Below are 27188 nucleotides of genomic sequence, written 5' to 3'. Positions count from 1 at the left end.
CCGTTCCCCCTGCGCACCAAGGGATTTTCCCTCCCCTCCATGCAGAGAAGAGAAATTCTCTTGCACATTACAGAATGGATCTCATATCTGGTAAAAATGCTACTGAATGCCAGCATCTGAGCCTTTCAGAACATTTGTGTTCACTAGGGATTTTTCCTCCAGAATAACAGAATTGCTGGGATGCTCTGGAGGGAAAACTGGCAAACTCTAGCATTTTCAGCCTTAAAAAATATAGTATTTGTATGCATTTTCACCATCATTCTTGCGATTATAAATTAGTTTAAAAAAAATCATTGTCACCGTCTTAATATTTTGAAAATGTTTGTGATAGACATTTTATATGGCCTAAGTTGAGGGCTACATACAAATTTGTGTTAAAGGTACACATATGAAGAGAACTCATTCGTAACCCAGGGACTGCCTGTATGATATAAATTCTTAGCCAATGATAACCTAGGAGACGAATACATATTTAGTGGATTTTCTTCATAATATATTTATCCAAAGAAGCTGGGTGACTTTATTCCCAGGGTTCTTTAGAGTTTATTTAGAGATGTTTAACTTATAATTGGTAAGATCCAATTATAATTATAAACCATTTAACAAATGGTTCACTTAGCAACAGAAATTTGGGGCTCAACTGTGGTAATAAGTCGAGGACTACCTGTATATAAAGAGTATCTATCTAATCTATTTTATCAATCGATTTTATATTATCAATCTTATCCACTTTACCTATCCTATTTACCTTACCTATCCTATATATCTACCTACCTATCTACATATCCTCTCTACCTACCTACCTATTCTATCTATCCATCCATCCAACCATCTATCCTATCCTATCCTATCCTATCCATCTATTTATCCTACCTATCTGGGGGAGGGCAAAGAACAGCCTTCCCCAACGGGTCCCCTCTCCTTGGCCTGCAACTCTTAACAATATTCTGCGGGCCTTTCCCAGAAATACTCAGGAGCCTCCAGCTCCGAAGCAGAGGCGCAGTTTTTTCTCCCTCGCCGTTTGCAGGGCAGTGTCACCATGGCAGCCCAAACACAAGGCGAGCGGCTCTTCCCGGCTTCTCGCGCGTCTCCTGGCGGGACTTGGCGGCGCTCGGGCGGCAGATGTCGAAGCCGCGCAGCGGAGCGCAGCCATAGCCGCTCCCGGGGCGGCCGCGGATTCCTTCCCTTGCTTGCTCCAGGCCTTTTCCAAGCGGCTCCCGCCATCTTGACCCCGAGGGTATCTTTGGGGAGCGCGGGCGGATGGGCGCGCACGTCTCCGACGGACTCTGGTCCTCCTACCTGCGGGGGAGGCCTTGAGGCCAGTTAGGCTGGTTAAACAAGCCCAAGTTTCCCCCACGGCCTTGGCCTCTTTCATGCCTTCTTCCCTCGCCGCCGCGCAGGTAAGGCCCCCTGGGTCGCTTCTCTTGTCTCTCCTCCAGGGCGCAACTTTAGACACGCTTACCAGCCCGGCAGCGCAGTCAATAGGAAGGGGTCGCTGCAGTGGAAAAGCAGCGTTTTTTTTTTTAATCGGATGAAAAGGAAGTAAAGCTCGAAGAGGTCGTCTTGGCTCCAGAAAAGGCGCCTTGGGGTTTTTTTTTCGCTGCTGGCGCATCTTAGAAAACAACCGGGGCGCTTCCCCGGGGCGCAGCCGCCTGAGATGGAAGGACGAGGCCAGCCTAGTTTGAGGCGGTGGGGCAATTGGAAAGCGCCGAGGAGGGTTTTTAAGATCCAATACGCGCTAGACTTATTTGCACTGAAATAAAGAGATAGTAGTGTAAACGCTGGGAGAGGCCCTTAGGAAATAAAACTCAACGCTAGAAAATGACAGGTGCGTTACAATGAAATGAGCCTGTTGTGTGTGTGTGTGTTTTTAACGCGTTGGTTTGCGGCTTTTAACAACCCCAAATCATCCAGAACGAGACGAAAATGGCCTACTTTGCAACCGATCAAGCCGAACTTAGTACAGTAGTTACAAAGACTAGTAAGCGTTAATGAAATAAAGGGCGAAAAAACAAAAACCCAACCCTCCCTTGAGAACTGAGAAAAGGCTATTTCAGAAATCACTCTGGAGTGCCAACTTCTCTGCCAAACTAATTGAAGTTGCTGATTATATAGAACTAGATGGCTCTGCTGAAAAGGGATTGATAATATCCCCCTTCACCATCCCAAAAAACCCACCTAATTTATACTTCAAAATTAATATTTTGGAGAAATGGTCAGAACCACCAACCAATGGAAAATCTGGGCAATCATAAATAGCTAGACACCAGTGTTTCTCAAACTTGACAACTTTAAAACTTCTGGACTTCAGCTCCCAGAATTCCCCAGCCAGCAAGCTGGGGGGAAGCAAGGTGTCTAGGGAATTCTGGGAGTTGAAGTCCACAGTTCTTGTCAGGTTTGAGAAACACTGAGCTAGAAGTCTCAAATGTGCTTTTTCAAGAGGCAACTGGACTTTCTCATTTTTCTTTGAAGATGTTTTGCTTCTCATCCAAGAAGCTTCTTCAGTTCTGACTGGATGGTGGGGAGCTGAAGAACCTCCTTGGATGAGAATTGAAAAGTTTTCAAAGAAAAAACAGAAAGTCCAGTTACCTCTTGAAAAAGCACCTTTGGGATGACTATGAGCTGGATGACTGAGAATCTCCATATACACTGAGCTAGAAGGGTTTGATGCAGGATAGTTTCCTGTGAGTGTCATGTTGGGATTTCTCATTCCAGGACAGTTCCAAGTTTTGTTACGAAACTGCTCCCAGTGGGAAACATATCTTCTAAAAGTTAAAATCATATGTTTTATTTGCTTGGTTTATATATGTACATTTAACTATTCATGGTTAATAAAAGATTAGACACAAACCATTTTTGTACCTAGGACGTGGTTTCTGTGCCTTACATACTTTATTTAATCAAAGCCTTCTCATTTTATATGACAGGTAAATTTAATTGGTTTGTCTGATTGAAAAGTCTTTATCAGTTTTTGATAACTTTGGAATATAAAGTTAATACTATTCTGATATAAAGTTTTTAAAAAAAGATGTTTCATTTTTGCATTTACACCTTAGTAGAGTAATTTTATATCTTACAAATTTTACATTTTAGTAATTTGGGCTCAGTTAGGAAGGTTTATTTCCAGTGGCATTCACAGGGATATTTAGGGAACCAGGAATATAATCAATAAAAAGCTTGGAGAAGTTAAAAGAATCTGGTAATTTCACAAATGTGGAAACATGGCTTGCTTTATGCACATAATGGTTTACTGATATATTGTAAGACATGCACACACAGGAACCTTAAGGTTATTTCTCTTTGCTGGTCAGGACTAAGTACAAATAATCCTCAACTTACAACCGTTCAGTGACTGTTTCAAAGTTATAACAGCACTTTAAAAAAATGATTTAGGACTATTTTTCATACTTATGACTGTTGCAACATGCCCATAATTATGAGATCAAAATTCAGACGCTTGGCAACTGACTCATTTATGACAGTTGCAGTGTTATGGAGTCATGTTATCGATCACCTTTTGCAACCTTCTCACAAACTAAGTCAATGGGAAACCCAGATTCACAACACAGACAACACAAAATGCTACTAACTTAAAAATTGCAATGATTCACTTAAAAACTGTGTCAAGAAAGGCCCTAAAATGGGGCAAAATTCATTTTACAACTGTCTCACTTAGCAACAGAAATGTTGGGCTCATTACAGCCTTGCAAATCTGACCTAAGGATTCTTTTTTTTTTTAAAGTGATCTTATTACTAGCTGACTTCCATTTTTGTGCGTCAAGAGTAATTGCATTTTATGGCACAAGCCATTTGAAGCGGGGAGGGGAAGTAAAACTATTATGTGAACAAGACTGATCTTCATCGTTTTTTATTTTAGGACAACTTTCATCCTTCCAGGAAGAGCAATATAGATTATTCACACACTGTCAGGGAGGAAAGTCAGTGTAGATTATGCAGAAGTATGGGCTGCTCAGCATCTTCATTGAAATTGAAGAACTCTTACTGAATGCTTTGTAACCTTCTAGCATGACCCAGTGCCTTTTTTTACTGGAATTAAGGCTTTCTTGAAGCAAAACATGCATGACAGCCATGTCACCTGATCTTGCACATTTTATCTTGAAATTAATTGGATTTAATTGAGTTCAATAAGGTTTAGCTTCCAGCAATGTTTCTTATTGACCAGAAAAAAAGAAAAACCCTAAAATCTTGTCTTTCTCTGACATAGTAGCAATTAAATAAATCAACATTGAAGTTTTTATAAAGACAGGGAGAGAACAACAGTTACCTACCAATATTTGTTGATCAAGCTAATTAAATTTTTAAAAGCGCAGCAGTACTAATTACCCTAAGTAAATCTTAGAATGTACAGTATGGGGCAATTCCAATTTATGGTATAATGTATAACTTATTTATTCAAACCCCTGCTTAGTTGTGGGTGTACATAGAAATACATTAAGATTATGCACACTTGGTATTTATGGAGAAGAAATGCTTCTGGTCTCCAAGTATAGCAACTCTTTACTATTCATTTAAGCAAGCTTCGTGCACAAAGCTTTCAAGGCTTTTTTCAAGTTTTGAGCACAAGGCTTTCACTGATTAAACTGAATATAAATTTAGAAGTAGCAATAACTTTTTCTCAGGTTCAAGAGGAAGTTAGGCCTCTTAAAGAGGGAGGAAGTACTGGCCTTGCATGGACCATTTATTCTCAATAATTTCAAAATATGCACAACTCTAATTCGCTTAGAGTGGATCTTTCCACAGTTAAACTCATCATATAAGTGCTATAAGAGCCGAGGTGGCGCAGTGGTTAGGGTGCAGTACTGCAGGCCACTTCAGCTGACTGTTATCTGCAGTTCAGCGGTTCTAATCTCACCGGCTCAAGGTTCACTCAGCCTTCCATCCTTCCGAGGTGGGTGAAATGAGGACCCGGATTGTTGGGGGCGATATGCTGACTGTAAACCGCTTAGAGAGGGCTGAAAGCCCTATGAAGCGGTATATAAGTCTAATTGCTATTGCTATTGCTATTATACAAATCCTATTTTGTTCTCTTGGATTATTCCCTGGTGAGCAAATAGGTAGATATATAGGTACAGTTATATGAGAGGATGCCTCATAAAATAGAGGGGCATGTAGAAGTAATAGCATATACAATTGCACTGGATTCATATATTATTCTGTGTCCGAACCAAACCAACTACAATCAAATAGGCAAAGCCAACATCAAAGTTCAGTTACTTTTGTCTTGTCAAACTTTTATAATACATTTTTCCTCGAGAAAAAGTTGTGTTTACTTCAGTCAAATTTCTTCTAAGTTACCTAAAACACCAATCTTAGCTAAAATAACTGCAGAAATTATTCTTTCCCTACTCCCCATTGTGTACTGATGTCTTTATTCAGCTATTTTACATTAAAAAGCAGTGGAACTGCCATATTAAAACCTAGTTTATATACCACATATTATCCTTCCCATATTATGACATATTGATGTGCTATAAAATTGTCAACTTCATTTCTACTGTACTATTGCTGTGACATAAAGTTGTCATTGCTTTATTGGATGTAAATATATACTGTTAACAATGAAACTGAACAGTAACACTTTCTGCATAACTGCGGTTAAAAGTACTAGAATTTGTGGATTTTAAGAGTTCAAAGTTGGCTGTCTATTGCATTTCATATCCTTATAATTATACGTACACTAAGTTGACATGTAGCTTAGCAAAAATACCTACATTAAGAAAATTATGGAGTTTTATCAGGATATATGTACACACACACACACACACACGCTTAATTTTGAAAAGCATTATTCAATCTTAAGCTTTAAAAGTAAGAAGAAGCAGAGGTAATTGGTGTAATTTCAGTATTACCCTTTTAGTGTGAATTAAATTGTGCTTATCACAGATTTATGGTCGTTATAAAAAGTGTGAATGCAAAATGCAAGTTTTATTATTTGTAATGTTTTAAAATATTTGCTATAAATTAGTACATAAGGAAAAAATAGACAACTTTGTTTTCTCATTGAAAATTTGTAGTTACGGGAGAAGTGGAATAATAGGAACAATAAATGTTATGCTTGTATTATATATAACAATAATTATGCATACTATATTTGGGTGGCAAAAATCTAGAAGGCCACTATATTTCACCAATTACTTAAAACTTTCCATAACAATTTGTTACCATATAGTCTTCATCTGCCATGTAATGTCAAATCTCTCAGCCATGCCATCATACTAACTGGGAGTATCTGTGCTTCCAGCAGTAAAGGGTGGTATTTATAACCTATATCATGTTGGAGAATATATACTTTCTTATTTGTTTCTATAACATGATTAATATACTAAGTGCACAGAAAAATATTCTATTTTACTCCTTTAATACCAAGGCTGCAAACTGCTTAAATTTACTTCAGAAATCACTAGCTTTGATTAAATTTCAGGAAAAGGTCTTGCTATAAAATTTTAATGTAGGGTTTTTTGGGTTTTTTTTGCAAGACTAAAGCATAAGATTTAAGTTTATGTATTTTTAAATGAATTATTTAGAAGAAAAGCCATATTAATTTCTAGAGTTCTTTTAGCCCCAAGTAACAAGTAATTTGCTTGTAGCTTGCAAATTAAAAAGTTCTATTTCACTGCATTTATTGTATCCTCCGGGTACCAGCCACTGGCCCTGTTCAGGGTGATCTAGGTGCTACGTGAAGAGAGATTGTTAGAGCATCTTTATAGTAGCTGTGAGGGTTCCACCACAAATGCGCATACGAGAAAAGCGTGTGTGACTAAAGCGCAGTGACAAAACCGCGCCATCAAAACCGCGGAGACGAATGAGCGCTGAAGCGCGCCGATAACAGCACGCCGACAGAAGCGCGCTGTAATATAACCCTAAACCTAACCCTAAACCTAACCCTAAACCTTACCTTAACTTAAATCGCGCTTCTGTCGGCGCGCTGTTGTCGGCGCGCTTTTGACACCGCGGTTTTAGCGCCGTGGTTTTGTCAGCGCGCTTTTGACGTTCGCAGTTATGTCGTGCCACGAGCTGTGAGGACTGTTTTCTGTCTGTGATGGATACAGTCATTCAGACTTGCTCGGAGTTGGATTCCAGCTGGGCAAGCCCTATGGGGGTGTCATCCTTTCCTCTGAAGGAGGTGATTGAACCAGAAGTCTTGTGTGTTATCTGGGATGAGTTGAAGCCCATCAATGTGTCAGCATTCCGAGTAATGCACCCATTGAAAACAGAGCTCTGAGGCAGGTAGATTCCTCAAAGAACATGTTTTTTGGATATATCATATCGGCACAGCCAGTGAAAACCAACTCTGAAAGTTCCTGCAGTTTTCACCTAATTAAAAGGAGTAAAACTTCCCCCCTCCCAGGTGTCATTAGTCACATTGTCCAATAAATACAGCTGGGAGGATCCTCTCCCCCTTCATCAGCCCCCTGTTACGATGACCTGTTTGCTGGATTATATAATTCCCCCCCTCCCTTCCCTCTCTCAGGCTTCTTGGCAACTATGAGGCAGCACATGATGGCTTCAGCCAAGTTCGCTTCAGAGTTGAGATAATGCTGAAGAAGTGGACAACGTTGTTAGAGCTATTTTTATGCTAGAACCATTCATCAATACAGGATGAACCATTAATATTCTAATAATATCCAGTTGTACATTCCAGCCATCAAATTGAAGCTGTCAAGAGTCTGTCCCAGAGTCTGGAGGTTGTGAAGGACTGGATGACATGTCATTTAACAACAGACACAGTTTAGAATTCTGTTTCTGGTTCCTCCATATACAGTACAGCAGGAATTTCCACTTCCGGGCCATGGACCAGTACCAGTCCATGGCCTATTAGGAACCAGGCTGCCTGCAGCAAGCAAGCAAGCAAGCAAGCAACAAAGTTTCATCTGTGCATGCGCAGGATTTAGGTTGCCCACCCACCCCAATCCGTGGAGGAGAATTTTTCTTCCTAAATTCTGGTGTCAGAAAGTTGGGGACCACTGCAGTATAGGAATAGCAATAGCAAACATATATCACCCCATAGTGCTTTACAGCACTCTGTAAGCAGTTTATAATGTCAGCATATTGCCCCCAGCTACCGACCTTGGAAGGATGGAAGGTTGAGTTAACTTTGAGCTCGTCAGACCTAGCTTTTTCTCCAGGCATTTGGGTCCTAGTGAATTTAGTTGTTTAGTTATCATGTTTGGTTGCCATTTTATGTACTGCATTTTTTTAACATTCGGTTTTTTGTGTCTATGTATATGGTTTATTGTCTTTTTTGTTGTTGTTGAACACTGTCAGAATCATATTGTTTTGGGCAGCTCTGTAAATCCTATGAATAAATAAACAACGCTGTTCCCTCTCAAGTACTTGATTAAAGCTGGTGTTGATTTTTTTCATTAAAGCATATACATGTTTATATTTATTACTATATAGTTGTATAAACATGTATACAAAATTGATTTGCAGACTCCCTAATATTTCGAACATTTACTAACGTTTCAGGACTTTTATTTTGGTAAAAAGTGCTTCTGATCCATAAGAACATGGTGAAGTTATGTCACCTTGAATTTTAAATGCTTCTAGTTTTTAGCATAGTTTTCAAATAAATACATTTTGACATCTTTATAGGATGCTATAAAGTAGCCATTTGCTCATTTTTCAACCAAGGCTGAAAAAAACATACAATTTTATTGCCCTAAAAAGCATGTACTTTTAATATAGCGTATGAGCCTAACTGGGAATATAGAATCTGCCATACTGTAGTTAATATAAAATTAACGGGACAGTGTTTAAAGCCGTGTCCCACTGAAAGACGTTTTTATTTTCTGAAATTCAGATTTCTACTCCCAGACATGATTCATAGTCCAACCTATCTGTATATTAAGTTTTTAATTTATGGGTTCTATAATGTTTCTGAAATGGAAAGCCAGGTAATATCATCAAAGGATTTTTTTTTTTTACTTTTATCATAAGCTATCATAAAGGCAGTGGCAGGCTTAAAAAAAAATGAGCATTATACTTTTTGTCAAGAAGGCAGTGATACTCAGAAAAGATGAGGATGGCTATCTTTATCGTACTAAAACTTAAGTTATCGTGAACTTTAGAGTGAAGGGAAAGGAAGGGAAGGGGAGGAAGGAAAGGAAGGAAGGAAGGAAGGAAAGAAGGAAGGAAGGAAGGAAGGAGTGAGTCCTGGTCATTCTTGAGAATGGGCAGGGATTCTGGAGGGTGCCGCTGCTCAGTGCAAAAGGCTGACATTTATTCCACATACATATATTTTCCTAATGTTGATGTTCACTAGGTTTCCATAATTTTCATATATATGATTCTGTGATTTATTGGCTTACAGGAAGTTCATAACTTACAAGCATTTGTTTAGTGATTGTTCAATGTTACAATGGAATTGAAAAAAGTGGAATCAACGATTTTCATATTTACCACCATTGAAGCATCCCTGTGATCACATGATGGCAACTAGCATGTATTTTTGATGGTTAGATTGTTCTGGGGTCACGTGACCACCTTTTGCAACCTTCTGACAAGCAAAGTCAGAATTGTGTATGGTTTTTATGTCTTGTAACTTGTCTGTTTTCCCCTCCCTTGAGTTGTGAGCCGCCCTGAGTCCCTTCCAGGGAAAAGGGCGGCATACAAATAAAGCAAAAAAAAAAAAAAGTCAATGGAGATGCCAGATTCATTTAACAAACATGTTACAACAGTTACTTAACAACTACAGTGATTGATTTAACCACTGTGGCAAGAAAGGTTGTAAAAAGGGGCAAAATTCCCGTAACAAATGTCCTGCTTAGCAATGGACATTTTGAGCTCAGTTGTCGTCATTAGTTAAGAATTACCTGTACTAGACAACCTGCACACCTTTCAAGCTTCATTTCTGACATATTTCCATACATAAATAGAGATACAAAAGTGTGAGAATGACCTCCGACTTCCTGCCAGCTTCTTTATTGAATTTCCTTGTAGAAAGCTGACAAGGAGCATGAGAAATCTTCCTTCCGTCCGTCCGTCCATCATGATAACAAGTTTTATCACTGTATAGGTAGCCATCGTCATCCTTTCTGGGTGTCCCTCCCAGTCCCATTCCTTCATATTCTTCAGATGACTTGACTATATTAACACTTTGAGTTAATGTGGACTAGTCCAATTGGAATCGGAATCTAAAGTAGTTCTAAAACAAAATCATTACAAGATAATTGTTAATTAAAAAGCTAGTCTTGGATTTTTTTTCCTCTACCCATGTTTGATAGGTATAATCTGCGTTTTTGTTCATTTCTTCTGGTTTTGTTGGTTTTTTATTCCATACCTAGTTTATACAAAAATAAGACCCATCTAGAAAATAAGCCCTAGCATGATTTTTCAGGGTTCTCATAAGCCCTACCCCCAGAATAAGCCCCAGGTAAGATCGTCAGCCAGCCAGATGCATTGAATACCGTATTTTCCTGAAAAATAAGACTTAACTGGAAAATAATCCCCAATGCATCTTTTGGAAGAAAAAATAAAAGAAGACCCGGTCTTATTTTCGGGAAAACCTGGTATTTCAGTTCAGGCAAATATTTGTGACCAAAGTTACCATATTTTGGAGACAGTGAAAGCTACAATGTAGGTGGAGCCAGACACAGCACATGTATAGTATGATTTCAAATATGTAATGTGTTTGAGTTTGATTGCAAAAGAAAAATACTCATAAAAGATACAGGATTGGCTATGGGGTACGGCTTTTTGTAGCCTTTTGTGGTAATGTATTCATGCATTCCGGTCATCACTTCAAGCTACATTTTTATGAATTTATAAGTGTGCATTAATAAATATAAATCAAGTTGTAGCTTTCACGTGAATATAATGAATTTTCCTATATTTAACTTCCAGGCAAAGATTATGATAAGGAGTAGATGGGTTGCATATTGCTCTACATATGCACAAGTATTTTATATCTGGAAGTGAAGTAATGCCATTAAGGAATTTGCTTTCAGGCTTGATCTTCTCCAGCCCCCTCCCTAGAGAAAGAAAGATATTTTGTTTGGGAATCAAATGAGATAATGTAATAGTCACAAATTCTTTGAAGTTCCTTGGCTTCTTCTCTAAATCACCTTCTTTGTAAAATGAATGCTTATGTATTCTGATCCTGAAAGTGTATTTTTCCATAAATAAATGGTGTAGTAAGTGGTAGAAAGAAGTATGTTTGACTAGAATCAAAGAAGCAGGAACCCTGTAAAAATACTTCTATTCAAATGTTCATAACATTCTTTAATAGGATTTAATTAAAGTGATTTAGTACTTTTCAGTCATGTTATATTTTTAATGTATCTTAGAAGTTACCATTTACATTTACAACACAAACATCACATATATTGCTATTTAACTATAGTGTAAATCGTTTAGTACTAATATATTGAGTGATAGGAGATGGACTATATACAAAACCAGTTGAACATATTAACAAAAAGAACCAGAACACAGCAGGTTAATTTAAAAAAAAAACTTTTACTTTATATTAGAGAATAGTAGTAGTACTAATCAACAATTGAAATACATTCCTTTTTTGTTTTTAATTTAACCATGCATGATATCTGACATATATTTTTCTCCTAACTTTTAGAAGAATCAAATTGCTTGCTGATGCATTGAAATCATTTGATCAGTTGCTAAAATGTTCAAAAATGAATATCAGGTAAGGGAGAAATATTTCTGTTGTTTTGTCCTTACTTAAAAAGAAATGAAAAAAGATAGCATGTAATGTGGAGGACAAAATTGCTTAGATATATAAATATTGTCTATTTGTCCCTTCTTTGAAAACTTGAGTAGATGTCCCCAAATTTTTAAAGGCTTATAATTAGAGTTTGTCACTGTCAACCTTTTCTGCTTTTCTGATATGATCCGAAAACTTGAAAAAAAGGACAAGATTACAATCAGGAAGTAATTAACATTATGGATGACAACTGCAGATATAAAATTTTTGACAGTACATTCCAGGCAGAATTCCTATTACTTTGCAACTATTCATTTAATAAAAACGATATACTTAACACTGTTAGAACACATTGTATATAAACTGCATATTCATAAGACATTATTTCTTCCCCTTGTCTTAGAAGAATTAAAGATGATGATGATGATGATAACTATCATGAGGTAGTGAATAGAATGGTAGATTCAAAATCTACTTGACCACAAAATCCAATGTATGGCATTGAGTCAGCCATTTTCTATCAGTGTAATCAATGTTTGTTTTTTTTAAAAAAAATTGTTCTTTATTTTTTTAAAAAAATGCATCTTTTTTTTCCACAAATTTTTTTATTTTCATTTTCATACACTCACATGTATACTGTACATAGCCAGCACCATACAGCATTAAACAGTAATTGCACCAATTCCTCTTGTCAACAAGGCCCCAGAAAATAGAAACCCAATATAACTCTTCCGCTCTCCATACACCTCTTTCTTCCACCACCCACCAACTTTCTATCTTCCCTCCATCATCCCCCTCTATCCTACTTCCCCTCCCCCTCTACCACTCCTCTCTCCACATCCACTCCCCCCTTCCTTCTCACCTTTCCCTCCCACCCTCTCTCCCATCCCTCTCTGCCCATCTTTCTTCTTTCCCACTCCTCCGCTCCTTGGTGTATTTCCGCTACATATCAACATACTTGGCCTATCCTATTTTTAAAGAAAAATTAAAAAAGAACAGTATGCATGTGAAGTCACATTACATTGAGATCTAACACATCTTGTCTAACCTAATATATTCCCTCCCCCCACCCGACCCCCCCCCCGACCCCCCACTTCCTCCCCCCACCCGACTTCCCAGAACACGTACACGGTATAGATTTTTAACAAACACGGTCTAAAATATATTGAAAAGAAAAGAATAAGAAATTAACAACATCTCTACATTGAGCTTAGCTCCTTCTTGCTAAGCTATCTTTAAACAATTTAAATCATTCCTGATCTTAAGCATAGGCTATCTGGAATTTCTTAGTCCCATATTTATTTTGTATATAATCAATCCATTTTTTCCAGTCTCGTTTATATCTCTCATTTGAATGGTCTTTAAGATATGCAGATATTTTAGCCATCTCGGCTAAATTTGTGACTTTCAATGTAATCAATGTTATAGGGTTATCATAAGGATAAAAGAAATTGTGTCTTTGAAGGTACTATATTCGGCCTTGCATTCCTTAGAGAAAAAGGAAATAGTGGACTGCCAAATAGCTTTTAGCATACCCAGAAACTGCCACAGAATGAAGAACTGGCAAGTAGATCGGCTCTTCATAATTCCTGTCTGGACAAGGACTCGAGATCAGCCGAACCGGTAGTGGTGATTTGGCCTGGGTCGCAGAACCAGTAGCGACCCAGGCTGGCCATGCCCCCGAACCGGTTCCTCGGTCCCTTCTGCCATTGCCGGCAAGTTTCTGCGCATGCACGAGCAATGTGCAGCGCACGAGCAAAGCGAACCGATTCCAACCAGTACAGGAACCCACCCCGACTCATAAGTACTCCAGACAGTAGCTCCTCACACAGAAACTGCAGGATAGCCATCTCCTGTGGTTTTAGAGTTATGAGAGAAGAGAGAATAGCCATCTTTTCCCTCAAACTGGGATTGGCACCTTCAAAAGGACACTGGGTTCACATACTTCCTTTTCTACTCACTTTTGAAAATTGCTTGTTAATAGTTTTCTGCTATTAGGACCTTTGTATTGCCATGTTTCATAGCACTGGGTGAATTACCTTCAATCTTTAGTGAAAGAAGTTTTAAATACAAATGTAAGTACTTGAAATTTATTTTGGAATGACCAGCAAAAAGTTGAGTGAAACTTTGATTTTTGAAAACAGACTAAGGGCCCAGTTGGACTTGAAATAAGGTTTTGAAGTAAATCATAAGAATTCTTTTCACGGGAAAACGTTTTTGTTTTGAAATTTCTTAAAGAAACAGAATGAAACTTTGAACATTGGACACTGGAGGAAACCAGAAGGAACTAAAGATAACTATTAAAGGAGATAAACACTTAAATTTGACTTACAGAATAGAAGAAAAGATTTTAACATTCAGCATATGAAAGGATATTTTTGAATAATAGGCTCAGAAGTTAAATTTAAAAGTGTCTACTTATATACGTGTTTTCAAAATGTTATGGAAGAGCAACAAGCTTTACTGGACAACACTGCAACTGATCTGAAAGTGGATTTAAAAATGACAACTACAATACAAACATGGAAAATGATGCCACACTGGACATCAGCTGATCAGGAAGGGTATACAAATAACAAACCAGAATAGTTTCCTTTTTTTTTCTGTATTTTTGATTTTTTTTCCTTGTCATTCTTTTCTGTTTTAGTTTATACTAGTTTTATCCTTTTAATTGCAATTTTTAATAAAATTACTAGAAAAACATAATATTTTTTCCAATGTATTATTCTCTGCCTGAATTATAAAGTTTGTGGATGTAGGTTTGGCAACACATTTTCAGGTTGGGTTGTAATTGTTAAAAGCTAATAGAAGTAATTTTTGGAGAGTCCAGAAAATGTCACACCCAGGTATAATAGATAACTGATGTGGCTGGATAGACATTGGGGATAGCAGTGCAAGAAAGGGAAATTCTTTAATTTGGACTTTAATTTGGGCTTGTGGGATGGACTCAGTGACCTAAATTGTCCCTTCCAACTTTACAGAATACAAACATTTAGGGAACTTATATATTTAATAGCTAAATAAATAAAAAAATCTTTTCCCATATCGAAGTTGTTGCAAAGGAATTTCTGCAGAGAACTCTAAAATCTTTAGAGTACACAGCTTGTTTTGAGGAGACATTTTATCCCTTTTTGTCACTTTATGTGAATTTGAAGTGGGTTCTAAAATACTTCAATCTCCTACTATATGAATTGCAGGTAAAATCCAATCTGACACTGATAATTGGCAGTGGTTGTGATCTTATTTGTATTTCAGATTGAATCCCACTCCTATATATTAGAGTGAAAGAAATAGCAGGACTGGTTTATCCTAGCTATTTTTTATTAAGTGGGATTGATCATAGTTGATAGCCTTCAGATTAGATTATGGTAATGAGTTTACACTGAAGAATATTCAGTTCATCGAAAAAGCTACAGTTACTGGGACTTGGTATATAGAACATATTATTCCAAGTTATTTTTCCTCAACCTGAGAAGTTATATAGTGATTAAATAGTAAGTGCCAAATATATTCATTCCCATTTTTTTCAAAACTCAATGCAAAACATTGGTTTCATAAATTGTAATGCTAAATACCCAATTTTCTACATACAAACAATTTAAGAATTAATATTGGTTGGTTAAAAACCACCAAAGTGTAGAACAATATAATCAACTCAGAAATGCTGTATTCTGTAGGATTTTAAAATATTCAATGTGTTCTGGATATGGCATTCTGGACATCACAGTTTATTTCAGGGTTTCAATTATCCCAGGATATCTCAGTTTATTTTTCAAATGATTTGCATCTGTTAATTGCAGAACCCCACTAAGAATATCCAGGAGAAAAGAATGTTTGGGACTTTTCTGGAACAGTCTATTCTCAAATGAGTGAGCTTACAATTTATATTGTAAAAAATAATCCTAACATACAGTTGTCAGTCCCAAATAATGATCACACCTTTATTCAGATGTGCATATAATAACGTCCAACAAAACGGCAACAAAAGTCACAAAGTTTCCATACTAAGGTAGTTATTCAATACATATTATACCTTTCATTGCTATTGCCTTTCAAGATAAGTAGTTTCTTCACAGCATGGAAAATGAGAAGGAAATCGTAAACACATGAGATAAGAGGAAAGGAAATAGAGTGGAATCTAATTTATACCAACACGGTTTGCTTTACTGCTATACGTCTATTCTTACCAACCTTCCTTGCTTCTACCACAGCTTCATACACTTTCCTCTTTAAAATGCTCACTGCTTTTTTGAGGGGGTCTCATCAATTGTATGCCACCCTCCACAGGTTTTTTGTTCTCCTTGCTTTGAAGAAACTCATCCTCATACCATTTTTTGCAATTTGTTGCTCAATCATTTTGTCTGCATGCCTGACCCACACCAACAAATGTCTTTCATATTGATCACTCAAGTTTATATTCAAATCACGTTCATTTATCAGCCAGTCTCCGCCCTCTTTGTTAACTTAATTTTTAGATTCATATTCCACACTGCATACAATCTTTCCAACATTTGCTGCAAGTTGTTGTGGCTCTCATCCAACAATAAAGCATAATTTGCATTCACAGCTCCAACAACACAGCTCTAATGTCCCTACAGTTCCTTAAACATTAAACATAATTATATTAAACAATCAAGTGGCCATCAGAAATCCTAGTCTTAAAACCTTCACAAACCCAAAATAAGCATGCCATTTATTCCCATAACAACTGCTTATCAAATAATGTTCTTGAAGATTTATTATTTCCTTGTGCTTTGGTCTGGGCATTAGAGGAACCTGTTTTTTTTTTGTTTTTTTTAAAGGTTTAATTGTGCAGAGTGGCCTGAGTGTGACTATGCCTTTTTCTTTCATGTTTTCATCTTTTTTGGTATATTGAATTGAATGACAGATTAGTTACCCAAGTCACACTACCAATTGGGCGCCATATAAATCTGTATTTTTTTTCCATTTATTTCTACTATTTTTCTTTTTACATTGAGGAACAATAATTCCTCCAACTGTCAGACTTCATACAAATGTTAAACCAGTCACACTGCTACTCTATAAGCAAATCATATCCATATTTAACATTATATTATCCACCCCTACAGCCTTATTACTTTTCAATATTCTCACGTCTTATGGCTTTCATCTTCTTTTTTCTTGGATACTAACATTTACAGCATTCATTTCAATTCCAGTCTTTGATGTATATCAGTGCCATGCTAACCTCTAAAATGTTGCTTCCAACATTCCCTCACTTCAATATCATCACCAGTGATTTCATCATTTTATGTTTTGATTTTGTTCATTCTCATGGATGCTCCTTGTTCAACTCTCTTCACTCCCCAAACTCTATCATTTCCATCAAAATTCTGTGATTTTCTCAATCTTCTAAGTGTAACCGTTCCTCTCAATAAATTCTCTGCAGTTGTCTTTTTCTCTTTGCATATATGGTATATCTTTTTCTCGTCCTCATTTTTGCTGTTGCCATTCTGTATACATATTTTTCTCATCTACAGACTCTTTCAGTTCATCAAAAGTGTCTTTTTAATGCTCCCTATTAGCATAATTTCACATTTCTATGGCACTCTGTAACATAAATCTTTTCTGTCACAAGCAATTTCAGTATCACCTTTCATTACATTACCATTGCCATATTATTTTTATTCTTTTTTTCTTACTTGTCTTGTATGCACTATTTTTCCTTCCTTACCTTTCTTTCTTTTTCTTTCTTTCTCTTTCTCTCTCCCTTTCTCCCTTCCTTTCTTTTTCTTCCTTCCTCTCTTTCTCTGTTTCTCATTCTTTGTTTTTTTCTTTTCACAGTTTGACCATTAAAACATTCAAATAATGATCTTCCCAACATTCTGTACCTCGTATTGTCCTTATGTCTCATATTATTCAGTCTTTCAATATTGTTTATAAGTTATTTTGCTTTCTTTTCTTTGTCATATCTTTGCCCACTAGATGGCACTGTTTCACAGAAGGGACCTGGAGCATGGGACACTGTTAGATCTGGTAGGATGGACGGATACAGTGGGGTATAGGCAGTTCTGCCAATAACCAGGTCCTTTATCATGCAGCACTTTAGGTTTATAGATTTATAGGCAACCACAGCACCTTAAAATAATATGTTCTATTTGGAGAGCCCCAATTAATTCTGACAAGGTGAAGTTTTTGCACACTTTCCAAAGCCAACTACATTACAGTACAAGGAAAGTTACTGCAACATGATCCATTTTCTCCACAAAAGAGTACATCTACTGTGCTAGTATAAACTAGAAACTACTACTAGTTTCTGTTGCCAGTAGAGCATCCAGATGAAATAAGCTTATAATGACACTTTGTATTGATTGTAAGAATGAATATGGAATAAGTGTATTTATGAATGAAGTATTACACTTGTTGATTTCTTATGACAATGGGACAGATTCTTTCTTTTTTTAAATTGCAGGGTGGCCCATTTGTTGAAATCTTCAGTGCTCAAGGCAAGAACACTGGGACCAAATGGAAAATTTCTGGCAATCCTTCAGTAATAGGGAAAGTATGTTTGGAAAGAAATGGTAAAAGTTTGATTAAAAAGTATAGAGCTTGATTTTTTTTCTTTAAAAAACATGAAAATTTTGAGTAAATATATCATTCTTTTTATCAGAGCAGAATAACTGAGAACAGGAATTACTCTTTGATGCCTACATGCAGATAAAATGTGCTAGGTTTTTGTGTATTTAAAATCGCCAAAGTTTTTGTTTCTGTAGGTTTTGAATATATTTTGGCCGTGGGGTGGGGGGGGGGGAGATTATTTTTTTTTAATTTGGTAAATTTATATAGCCACCCATCTCATATACATTATATGACACTGTGCAGTATTACAAGATAAGGATATTTATTTATGTCTTTATGTTTTCTACACAATGAAACAAACTCTTTTAGTCTTATTAAGAAAATGAACATCCTAGTTAGGAAATATATTTATTGGGACTAAATAAAATGCACAAGTTTGGGGTACCCTGTTTCCCTGAAAATAAGACCTTCCCGGATAATAAGCCCAATTGGGCTTTTGAGTGCATGCGCTGAAATAAGCCCTCCCCCAAAAATAAGCCCCCCCAAAATATTACAACACAGTAGCAGCCATGAGATGACCATGCTCGCCAACTCCTGCACCTCAAAAATAATAAGACCTCCCCGAAAATAAGGCCAAGCACTTATTTCGGGGGTCAAAAGAAAATAAGACACTGTTTTATTTTCTGGAAAACACGGTACATTTTCAAGATCAGGTATCAGGTATGTTTCACAAAATAAGAGATACAAAGGAGAAGGATGGAAGGAAAGTAATTATTGATGTTGTCCTGAAACCTACATGGTCAGCATCTTAAATAGATTATTTACCCTAAATATTAAGTTTTAGTTTCATTTACTTTAACTAATTGCATGAAGCTGTTCAGGCTTTTCTTGTGTGGATAAAACGGTGAAGCAAGCAACTGTTTTAATATGGCAGGTTGCTGTCAAGACAGAAAAACCAATAAAATGAATATGGTAAATGTTAGTGAAATGAAGGATGATGTTTTGACATAGTATGCAGAAGATGGCCCTGATATCCTAACTGCAAAGCGATTTTTCACAAGAAAGTGTTATTCTCACTCAATTCTGTTTGCATTTTCAGAAGTATGCTATACTGGATAATGAATTTAACATATATTATCTCCTGACATCAGAGTACAGGCTTAGCATCCATTGCATTTTGATACTCCAGCTTTCCACTTGTATTAGACTTATAAAATACCATATAAGCATAGTGGCAATTCCTGACCTAAACCAAACATTGCTCACCTTAACAGTTACAAAGTATGAGTGTGGTTAATCATTTCGGCAATAAGCAAATAGATATTATGACTAATAAATCTTGCAGATTATGGTATTTACTCAGCTGCGTGAAATATTTGCTTAGTTTCTTTTTACAAATATATCAATGCGTGAACAGTGTGGCACCTGGCACACTTCTAATACAAATAAAACTGATTACATTAGTCATAGTTATTACTTTCAACCAACTTATATATTTCTAATGGTGATACATATTTATCTAAAGTCGCAATCTGTCATTATTCGATTATTTCATATTTACTCTTATCATTGTTCTTATTTTTTATATAAAAGTGTATACACGAATATATCCATTTTCTCTTATTTCTGTCTCTTATTCTAATTTTTAATCATGTGATGATGACAACACTTTTTGTTGGTTTGTTAGGAATATGATAAGGAAGTGAAAGGTTTTGTCTTTGTGCTGGAAGGAAGCGGTCAAACCAATAAGATGCAGCTTCCGAAAGAAACTAAGCAAACTCGTAAGTGTAAAAATATTATAAAATGCCATAAAACATATTAGATTGTATGATGTTTTCAGAGCAAGTGGTGTGCAAAGTATATTAATGGGAACCAAACATCCCTTTATGAAGCTTCAAAGCAGCCTTGCCCTTCCGAAGATTCATGAGGCTGTTCCCCAGTTGTATGTTTCACTAAATGAATTGACTGTTCATGCACACAAACAGGAAGGTAGATGGAAAGCTGCTTTCGGAGCAGCTACCCAATCATTCCAAAGGCCGTAGTTGTGTTAAATGCTTATTGGAGAGATATTTTGATTACACCAAGGTGTTTGTGAAGCAGCTGTTTCTAGTGCTAAGCACAGCCCTAGCTGTTAATTAAGTTAGCATTGGATTAGCTGAATAATAGTCGGCTAGCTACAGTTTTAGCTGTATTTCTTCAGCACTAAAATAAAACAAAATAGGGTGAGTCTTTCTAGACCATGTTGAATCTTCCCTGAATTTTAGGGATGGTTTGGCAATTTCCAGTTTCTCTGGAATGTTTAATTTTTGAATTGGTACAGCTCTAATATATATCATTTTTATATTGTCAAAGAGTTTTTCATTTTTTTTTCTTTGAATACTTTTCCAGGATTTGTTAAGTTGGTAGAGCAAACAATGAAGTGATATCATCCCAAAGATGTAGTTAAATGTGATGAATATTCTTTCAATTCCACCCAACAGCATCTATTGTTTTCATCAACAAGAAGCAAAAAATATTTTATAGCTATTAGATGACCCCGGCTTGCTTCATTTGTAGGGATACTCTAATGCTACGTAACATTTCATAAATTTGCATTCTCAATTAAATGCAATAACTAAACTCTTTGGGAGCTACCCTTGATATTTCCATTTGTCATATAATCTATCAAGCATTACCTACCTTTTATATCCATAAATGATGGAAGCCTGCTGCTAAATCAGTATGTATATGCTGAAGACTTGAAGTTCACCAAGGCCGTAAAAACATTAGAAAGCAAACAATTGTTCTTATGTTAAAACCTCAACCACACTGAAGCCAAAGGTTCATATACTGTCCTTCCAAATACAAGAAGAGAAGAAATTTTCATAACAAAACAATAATATAGTTTAAGGCTTGACATTTAGCAACCATTGTGCATAAAGACTTCTCCATAAATTATAAGGATTAGGTCATCCGTTAAAAGGCTGTTCTTACTGCACAACTACCAAAATATTTTCTGTGGCAAAGCATTTTCTTCAGCTCCTATATCAAATTAAATTTTTTCTTCAATCTCCTTTTACGCTAAATCAGTAAACCATCAGTAAACCAGAAAGAGAAAGATATTTAAGTTACATTATAAATAGATGTAGATTCTAATAGTTCTCTATTAAACAAGTTGCTTATATCTAATCACAAATACCATATTGTTTTTCATTACTGTGCAGTGACCTGATTTACATGCTTTCTGACTTTTTGTGCCCTATTTATGACAAGATTTTCTCAAATGCAAAACAATTCCAAGGCTAATTTACTATCCCACTACAGAGACACAGACTTATTCAGTTTTGATTACTGCTGCATTTAGCTTGTAATTTCTTAGATCTAAAAACATTTATAGAAGCCTTTTTCCATTTCTTTCCAGTGATCATTACTGTCTGCCACTTCTTGGTGGATGTTAATCTAATTGTACTTATCTTAAAATGGCTTTTGGTTATTTCAGCTGCATAGGATATATTAATTTTTTTCTCCTACCATTGGATCTTCAAAAGGCTTTCCTTTATTTTTCTGTCTTTTATATTGATTACAAACCTGCCATTATGTCAAAAGGTATTGACTAAAATTCACTGTTGATGATCTTTTGAGTTATGTGACGAACCTTCCCATAATGTCTACCAAAATTTGCATATATTTTCAAACTGAATAATATTAAAACGCAGCATTCCTGCAAGGTGTGCAGTACAGTCTAGCCTTTGACAAAAAAATCTTCAATGTAATTTGAAACTGCAGTGTCTTTTTAAAAAAAACTTCAAAAGAATTATATATTGTTAGGACTTCCTCCCCACACAGTGTAACAAGAAATATTTCTTGAGTCCTACAATTTCTTAGAGAAATCTACTATCCTACTTGCAGCCAAATGCAAATGGAGTTTCTGTTCCCAGCATTCCCCCTTCTGGGATAAATTCCCTTGAATTACAAGTGGGGAAAAAAAGGCCTTGAAGTGTATAGGTACTGCTTTACTAATTCTCCATTAGAATCCAGACAAGCGGCTCATACCCTGTAAGTGCTGGCCACTTACTTAAACTCAAATAAGTCCTAGAGCAAATAAATACTTATTGCCAGGTTGTACAAAAACACGAGAAAGGTTGGAGAACAAGCAAAAGCGGTAGAAAGAAATAAAAAAAGCTGCTCCAAACTCACTGCGTTAAGTTTTTGTTAAAGGCACAATATAGCATACTTAAAACAAGAATGCCCTCTTTGGGCATTCTCAGAAAAATGGCTGCCCTGAGAGAATTTTGCTTCCTTGCAAGATTGGTTTCATAAGGGGCATGACTGGTCACAAAACATTTGTTTGCTATTAGGACTTCAGTTCCTAATTAGGACTTTAGCTCCCAGGCTTCTTCCTAACCATTTGTTTTTGTCTTTCTTGGCTAGTTGGGTACTTTTCTGAACAAAACATTGAGCTGCATTCCCAAACAAACAGTAAATTCTTTGCTTTAGAAGAAAAGTAGGGCATTTTAAAAGAGGATAGTTTAGGCATGCACATGATCTCTGTTTAAGAATGAAATATCCCTTCCTGTACAGGTACTCCTCGCTTAACGACCATAATTGGGACTGGGATCTCAGCAAAGCGGTCGTTGAGCAAGATGCCCACATGCTTCCCTCAACAACTCCAATCCCAGTTGCAGTCATTAATCAGTCTCCCAGGTTGTTAAACATAAGACCTATCTGCCAAAGGATTTCAGCTCTGCTTGAAATCCTTGCAGCAGGCAGCTCTTTGAGAGCCAAAGGGCTGCCTGTCTGTTTGGTTTAAGCTCTATGCAGAGTTAAAGTTTTCCCAGCAAGCATCCCCTATCCTCTGAAATGTTCCTACAGCCCTCGGAAAGGGTTTCCCCTCCTTGCATGGGACTGCAGGAATGGGGCTGATATCCAGATTAAAAAGTAAACTGAGAGAATTCTAAGAATTCAGATGGAAGAAATCTTTCTATCTGATAGTCATATCATTGTTTGCTATAACACCACTATTTTTGTTGCAACAGTAAGTCAATATGTAACTTCACATCCAATAGTTTTCAGTAAATAGTCTTTTTTTCCTGTACTGAACAGTCTTTAAAAATAACCCTAACCCATTGCATTTTGCAAAGGGCCTAGGAAACGGGCCATTTAAATTCATTTAGAAATAATTATACTTCTGAAAACAAAAATTTAGAGAGATTTTTCTAATTTTTCTCGTATTTTTCAGAGTATAAGATGCACCAGAGTATAAGATGCACCAAGGTTTTGAAGAGGCAAATTCAAAAAAGAAGTTTTTCCACTCTGCAGACCTCCCCAAAACAACCTGTTTTTCGCAAAAACAGGCCCATTTTTTTTAAAAAAAGCATGAATAGCCTTTAGGAGACTTATAGAGTTCTCCTAGGGGGTGGCCCTCCCCCCAAAATGTGCAAAAAACGGCCCGTTTTTCACAAAAATGGCCCCGTTTTTGGTCAGAAAAAATGCCTTTAGGAGGCTTCCAGAGTGCTTCTGGGGGCTGGGGGCTGGGGGGGGGCAAAATTGAGCAAAAAAATGCCTATTTTTCACTCATTTATGCCCTCCCTGGCCCCCAGGAACACTCTGAAAGTTGCCTAAAGGCTATGCATGGCCATTTTGGTAAAGGGGGCGGGGCAACAAATACTGTATTCAGTGTATAACACGCACCCAGATTTTCAGGCTCTTTTTTCGGGAAAAAGGTGCGTCTTATACTCCGAAAAATACAGTATTTAAAAACATGGTCAAGTCTGTCTGCCATTCTTTCAGACAAGAAGGCTCTAATGCGGTTGCTGCTGTAAAAATAGAGGTCGTTCTCAACTTACAGCCGTTCATTTAGTGACAGTTCAAAGTTACAATGGCACTGAAAAAAGTAACATATGATGATTTTTCACAATTACAATTGTTGCAGCATTCCTATGGTTAAATGATCAAAATTCAGATGCTTGGCAACTGACTCATATTTATGATGGTTGCAATGTCCTGCCTGGGGTGATGTGATCCACAAATGTGTTAGTAACTTAATAACTGTAGTGATTCACTTAACAAATGTTAAGAGCCGAGGTGGCGCAGTGGGTAGAGTGCAGTACTGCAGGCCACTTCAGCTGACTGCTAGTTCAGCAGTTCAGCGGTTCAAATCTCACCGGCTCACGGTTGACTCAGCCTTCCATCCTTCCGAGGTGGGTAAAATGAGGACCCGGATTGTTGTTGGGGGCAATATGCTGACTCTGTAAACCGCTTAGAGAGGGCTGAAAGCCCTATGAAGCGGTATATAAGTCTAACTGCTATCGCTAAATGTGGCAAGAAAAGTCGTAAAATGGAACAAAACTCACTCAACAAATGTTTCACTTAGTAACTGAAATGTTGGGCTCAATTGTGGTCGTAAGTCAAGGACTACCTGTAGTTGTTTAACTTGGTGATTAGAACTTTTTTTCGTTGCTGTTCTCATATTAAATATTGTTTATACCTGTGATGGTGAACCTATGGCACGCATGTCAGAGGTGGCACGCAGAGCCCTCTCTGCTGGCACGCACACCGTTGCCCCGGTCAGATCTCCATGGTGTTTCTTTCATGAGCTTCTGTTTCCCTGTGAACAGAAGGTAACGAAAGAAAATGATCTTATCTCTTGCAACGCTGCTGGTGTTGGGATCTCCCACCGGCCAGCTGGTCTTTGGGTCTCTGCTGCACGTGTGCACATGTCCATGCAGGCATGTTTGCATGTCTGTGTATCCATGCATGTCCGTGCATCTCCGCACAGGCATGCGTGCATGATTACACATGCACATATTCAGTTTGGGCATGAACGCCAGAGGTGGCATTCAGCAGGTTCTGACCAGTTCTGGAGAACCGGTAACGGACATTTTGAGTAGTTCGGAGAACCGGTAAATACCATCTCTGACTGACCCCACCCCCATCTATTCTCTGCCTCCCGAGTATCAGCTGATTAGGAGGAAATGGGGATTTTGCAATAACCTTTCCCTGGATTGGGGTGGGAATGGAGATTTTTCACTACCCTTCCTCTGCCACACCCACCAAACCACGCCACGCCCACAGAACCGGTAGTAACATTTTTTGAATCCCACCACTGATGTTTGGCCACTCGGTGCCTAAAAGGTTCACCATCACTGTGCTATGCTATAGTTCCCTGATTCCTGTGATTCGCGAAAGTGGTAAATAGAAGATCTTTTGGGAGACTTACTAACCCATTGACTAACCAAAGCAGGCAGGCAGGCAGGCGGACAGATAAGTATCTAGAGCATCAGTTCCATTAAGGTTCACAATGAGATGGTCTTAGAAAATTAAGAGGATTGTCTTTCAGGATTGGCAGCTTCTATTTAGATTTCATACGAGTGTTAAAGAAGCCTCAAGGGTAATACATTCAGATTTTGTTCAGGCTTTATTCCTGAAAGCCATTTTCGCTTGTGAGTGGGTTTTGATTTTACAAGACCCTTTGCTGTTAAATTTCCAATTTAAATTACCCATTTCCTTTCGAACATTCAGATTAAATTAAACCCTTACTTGTCCACAGTTTTTCTAAACTCGATTCTGCTGGGGTATTAATTGCTTTAAGTGGTTCAACTAAAGTTTATGTTGGTTATCTGTAGATTCAAATTATTACGCATTTTTGCAAGAATTTGTGTCACAATGTTAAGACATTAATCAATTTTGTGTCCTTGTAGAATATATTTTGAATATGCACTCTGTCAACACAGTGGAAAACTAAATAAAATAATTAGATTCCATGTTTTGTTCTAGTTCTACTCGGAGCGCAATTTGTTTTTAAGAACATATTTCAAAAATAATTAAATTCTATTTTTTTTTATTTTTATAATAGATATATTTTGAGAAATATGGAAGTAATACAAGAATATTCATGTTGTTCTTAATTTATTTCTTTTATTTTCCTGTAGTTGGACTGATCCAGCAATTTTTGGTACTTCAAATTTACGTACCACTTGGACAAGATTTCTCAGCCGAGTTACTGTAAGATAATATTGAATTTTATTATTATGTTTGATGCGCTGTAGATAGTAAGCAAATGAGTTAATCCTGGCTGCTGTTAATTATATGTAACAGCTTTTAGGTTAAAGAGTAATACATAATCAAACTGATTTAGAATAATTAAGCTTATTTGGTTGTTTTAAGATGATTTTAAGCATTTTATATCTTTTAGAAGATTTAAGCATGTTTGTAATAATGAAAATACTGCATGTTAATAAATTTATTACTATTATAAATAGTAATAAGGTGACCAGTTCTGATTTTAGGAACAGACTTTAAATAATTACTTTTGACACTTTAAAAGGGTGAGATAAATGTATTCTTCTTCGGCCTTGATTATTTATATAGTTGTTTTGGTTTGAAAGTGCCTGAAAAATCCAGTGCCAACACAAGAGCAATAGCACTTAGACTTATATATCACTTCACAGTGCTTTTACAGCCCTTTGTAAGCAGTTTACAGAGTTAGCCTATTTCCCCCAACAATCTGGGTCCTCATTTTACCCACCTCGGAAGGATGGAAGGCTGAGTCAACCTTAAGGATCAAACTCCTGACAGTCGGCAGAATTAGTTTTGCAATATTGCATTCTAACCACTACACCGCCATGATAGTCCTTGACTTACAACCATTCATTTAGTGACTGTTAGGGGTTAGGGCAGCACTGAAAAAAGTGACATGAACATTTCTCACATTTGCAACCATTGCAGCATCCCTCTGGCCACATGATCAAAATTTAGATGTTTGGAAACGAGTTGATATTTACGACAGTTGCAGTGTCCCAGGGCCGTGTGATCCTCTTCTGCAGCCTTCTGATAAGTAAAGTCAATGGGGAAGCCAGATTCACTTAGCAACCATGTTCCTAAATTGACAACTGTAGTGGTTCATTTAATAACTGTAGCAAGAAAGGACATAAAATGGGAAAAGGCTCATTTAACCACTATCTTAGCAACAAAAATTTTGGGC

At 37.0% G+C, this 27188-nt stretch overlaps 1 protein-coding gene across 5 annotated transcripts in view; it reads left to right on the top strand.

The window, feature by feature from the left end:
* The first annotated feature begins 1071 nt into the window (after nt 1–1071).
* Nucleotides 1072–27188, top strand: part of CFAP20DC (CFAP20 domain containing) — a 184933-nt gene continuing 158816 nt past the window's right edge. The window contains exons 1-5 of one of the 5 annotated variants that reach the window (XM_087708784.1): nt 1072–1400; nt 11597–11668; nt 18120–18209; nt 19914–20007; nt 26137–26209. In XM_087708784.1, coding sequence (XP_087564910.1) covers nt 11648–11668; nt 18120–18209; nt 19914–20007; nt 26137–26209 — 278 coding nt within the window. In that variant the 5' untranslated portion in view covers nt 1072–1400; nt 11597–11647. Of the gene's footprint in view, nt 1401–11596; nt 11669–18119; nt 18229–19913; nt 20008–26136; nt 26210–27188 lie in introns of those variants that run through there. The other 4 variants (XM_087708781.1, XM_087708783.1, XM_087708780.1 and 1 more) reach the window with 4 other exon arrangements.

Source organism: Thamnophis sirtalis, unplaced genomic scaffold, assembly GCF_051295495.1.
Source record: "Thamnophis sirtalis isolate CommonGarterSnake01/CBP01778 unplaced genomic scaffold, rThaSir2_p1.2 scaffold_3, whole genome shotgun sequence".
Classification (NCBI taxonomy): Eukaryota; Metazoa; Chordata; class Lepidosauria; order Squamata; family Natricidae; genus Thamnophis; species Thamnophis sirtalis.
The sequence above is the reverse complement of the archived record's forward strand: the minus strand, read 5'-3'. Positions and strand labels throughout refer to the sequence as shown.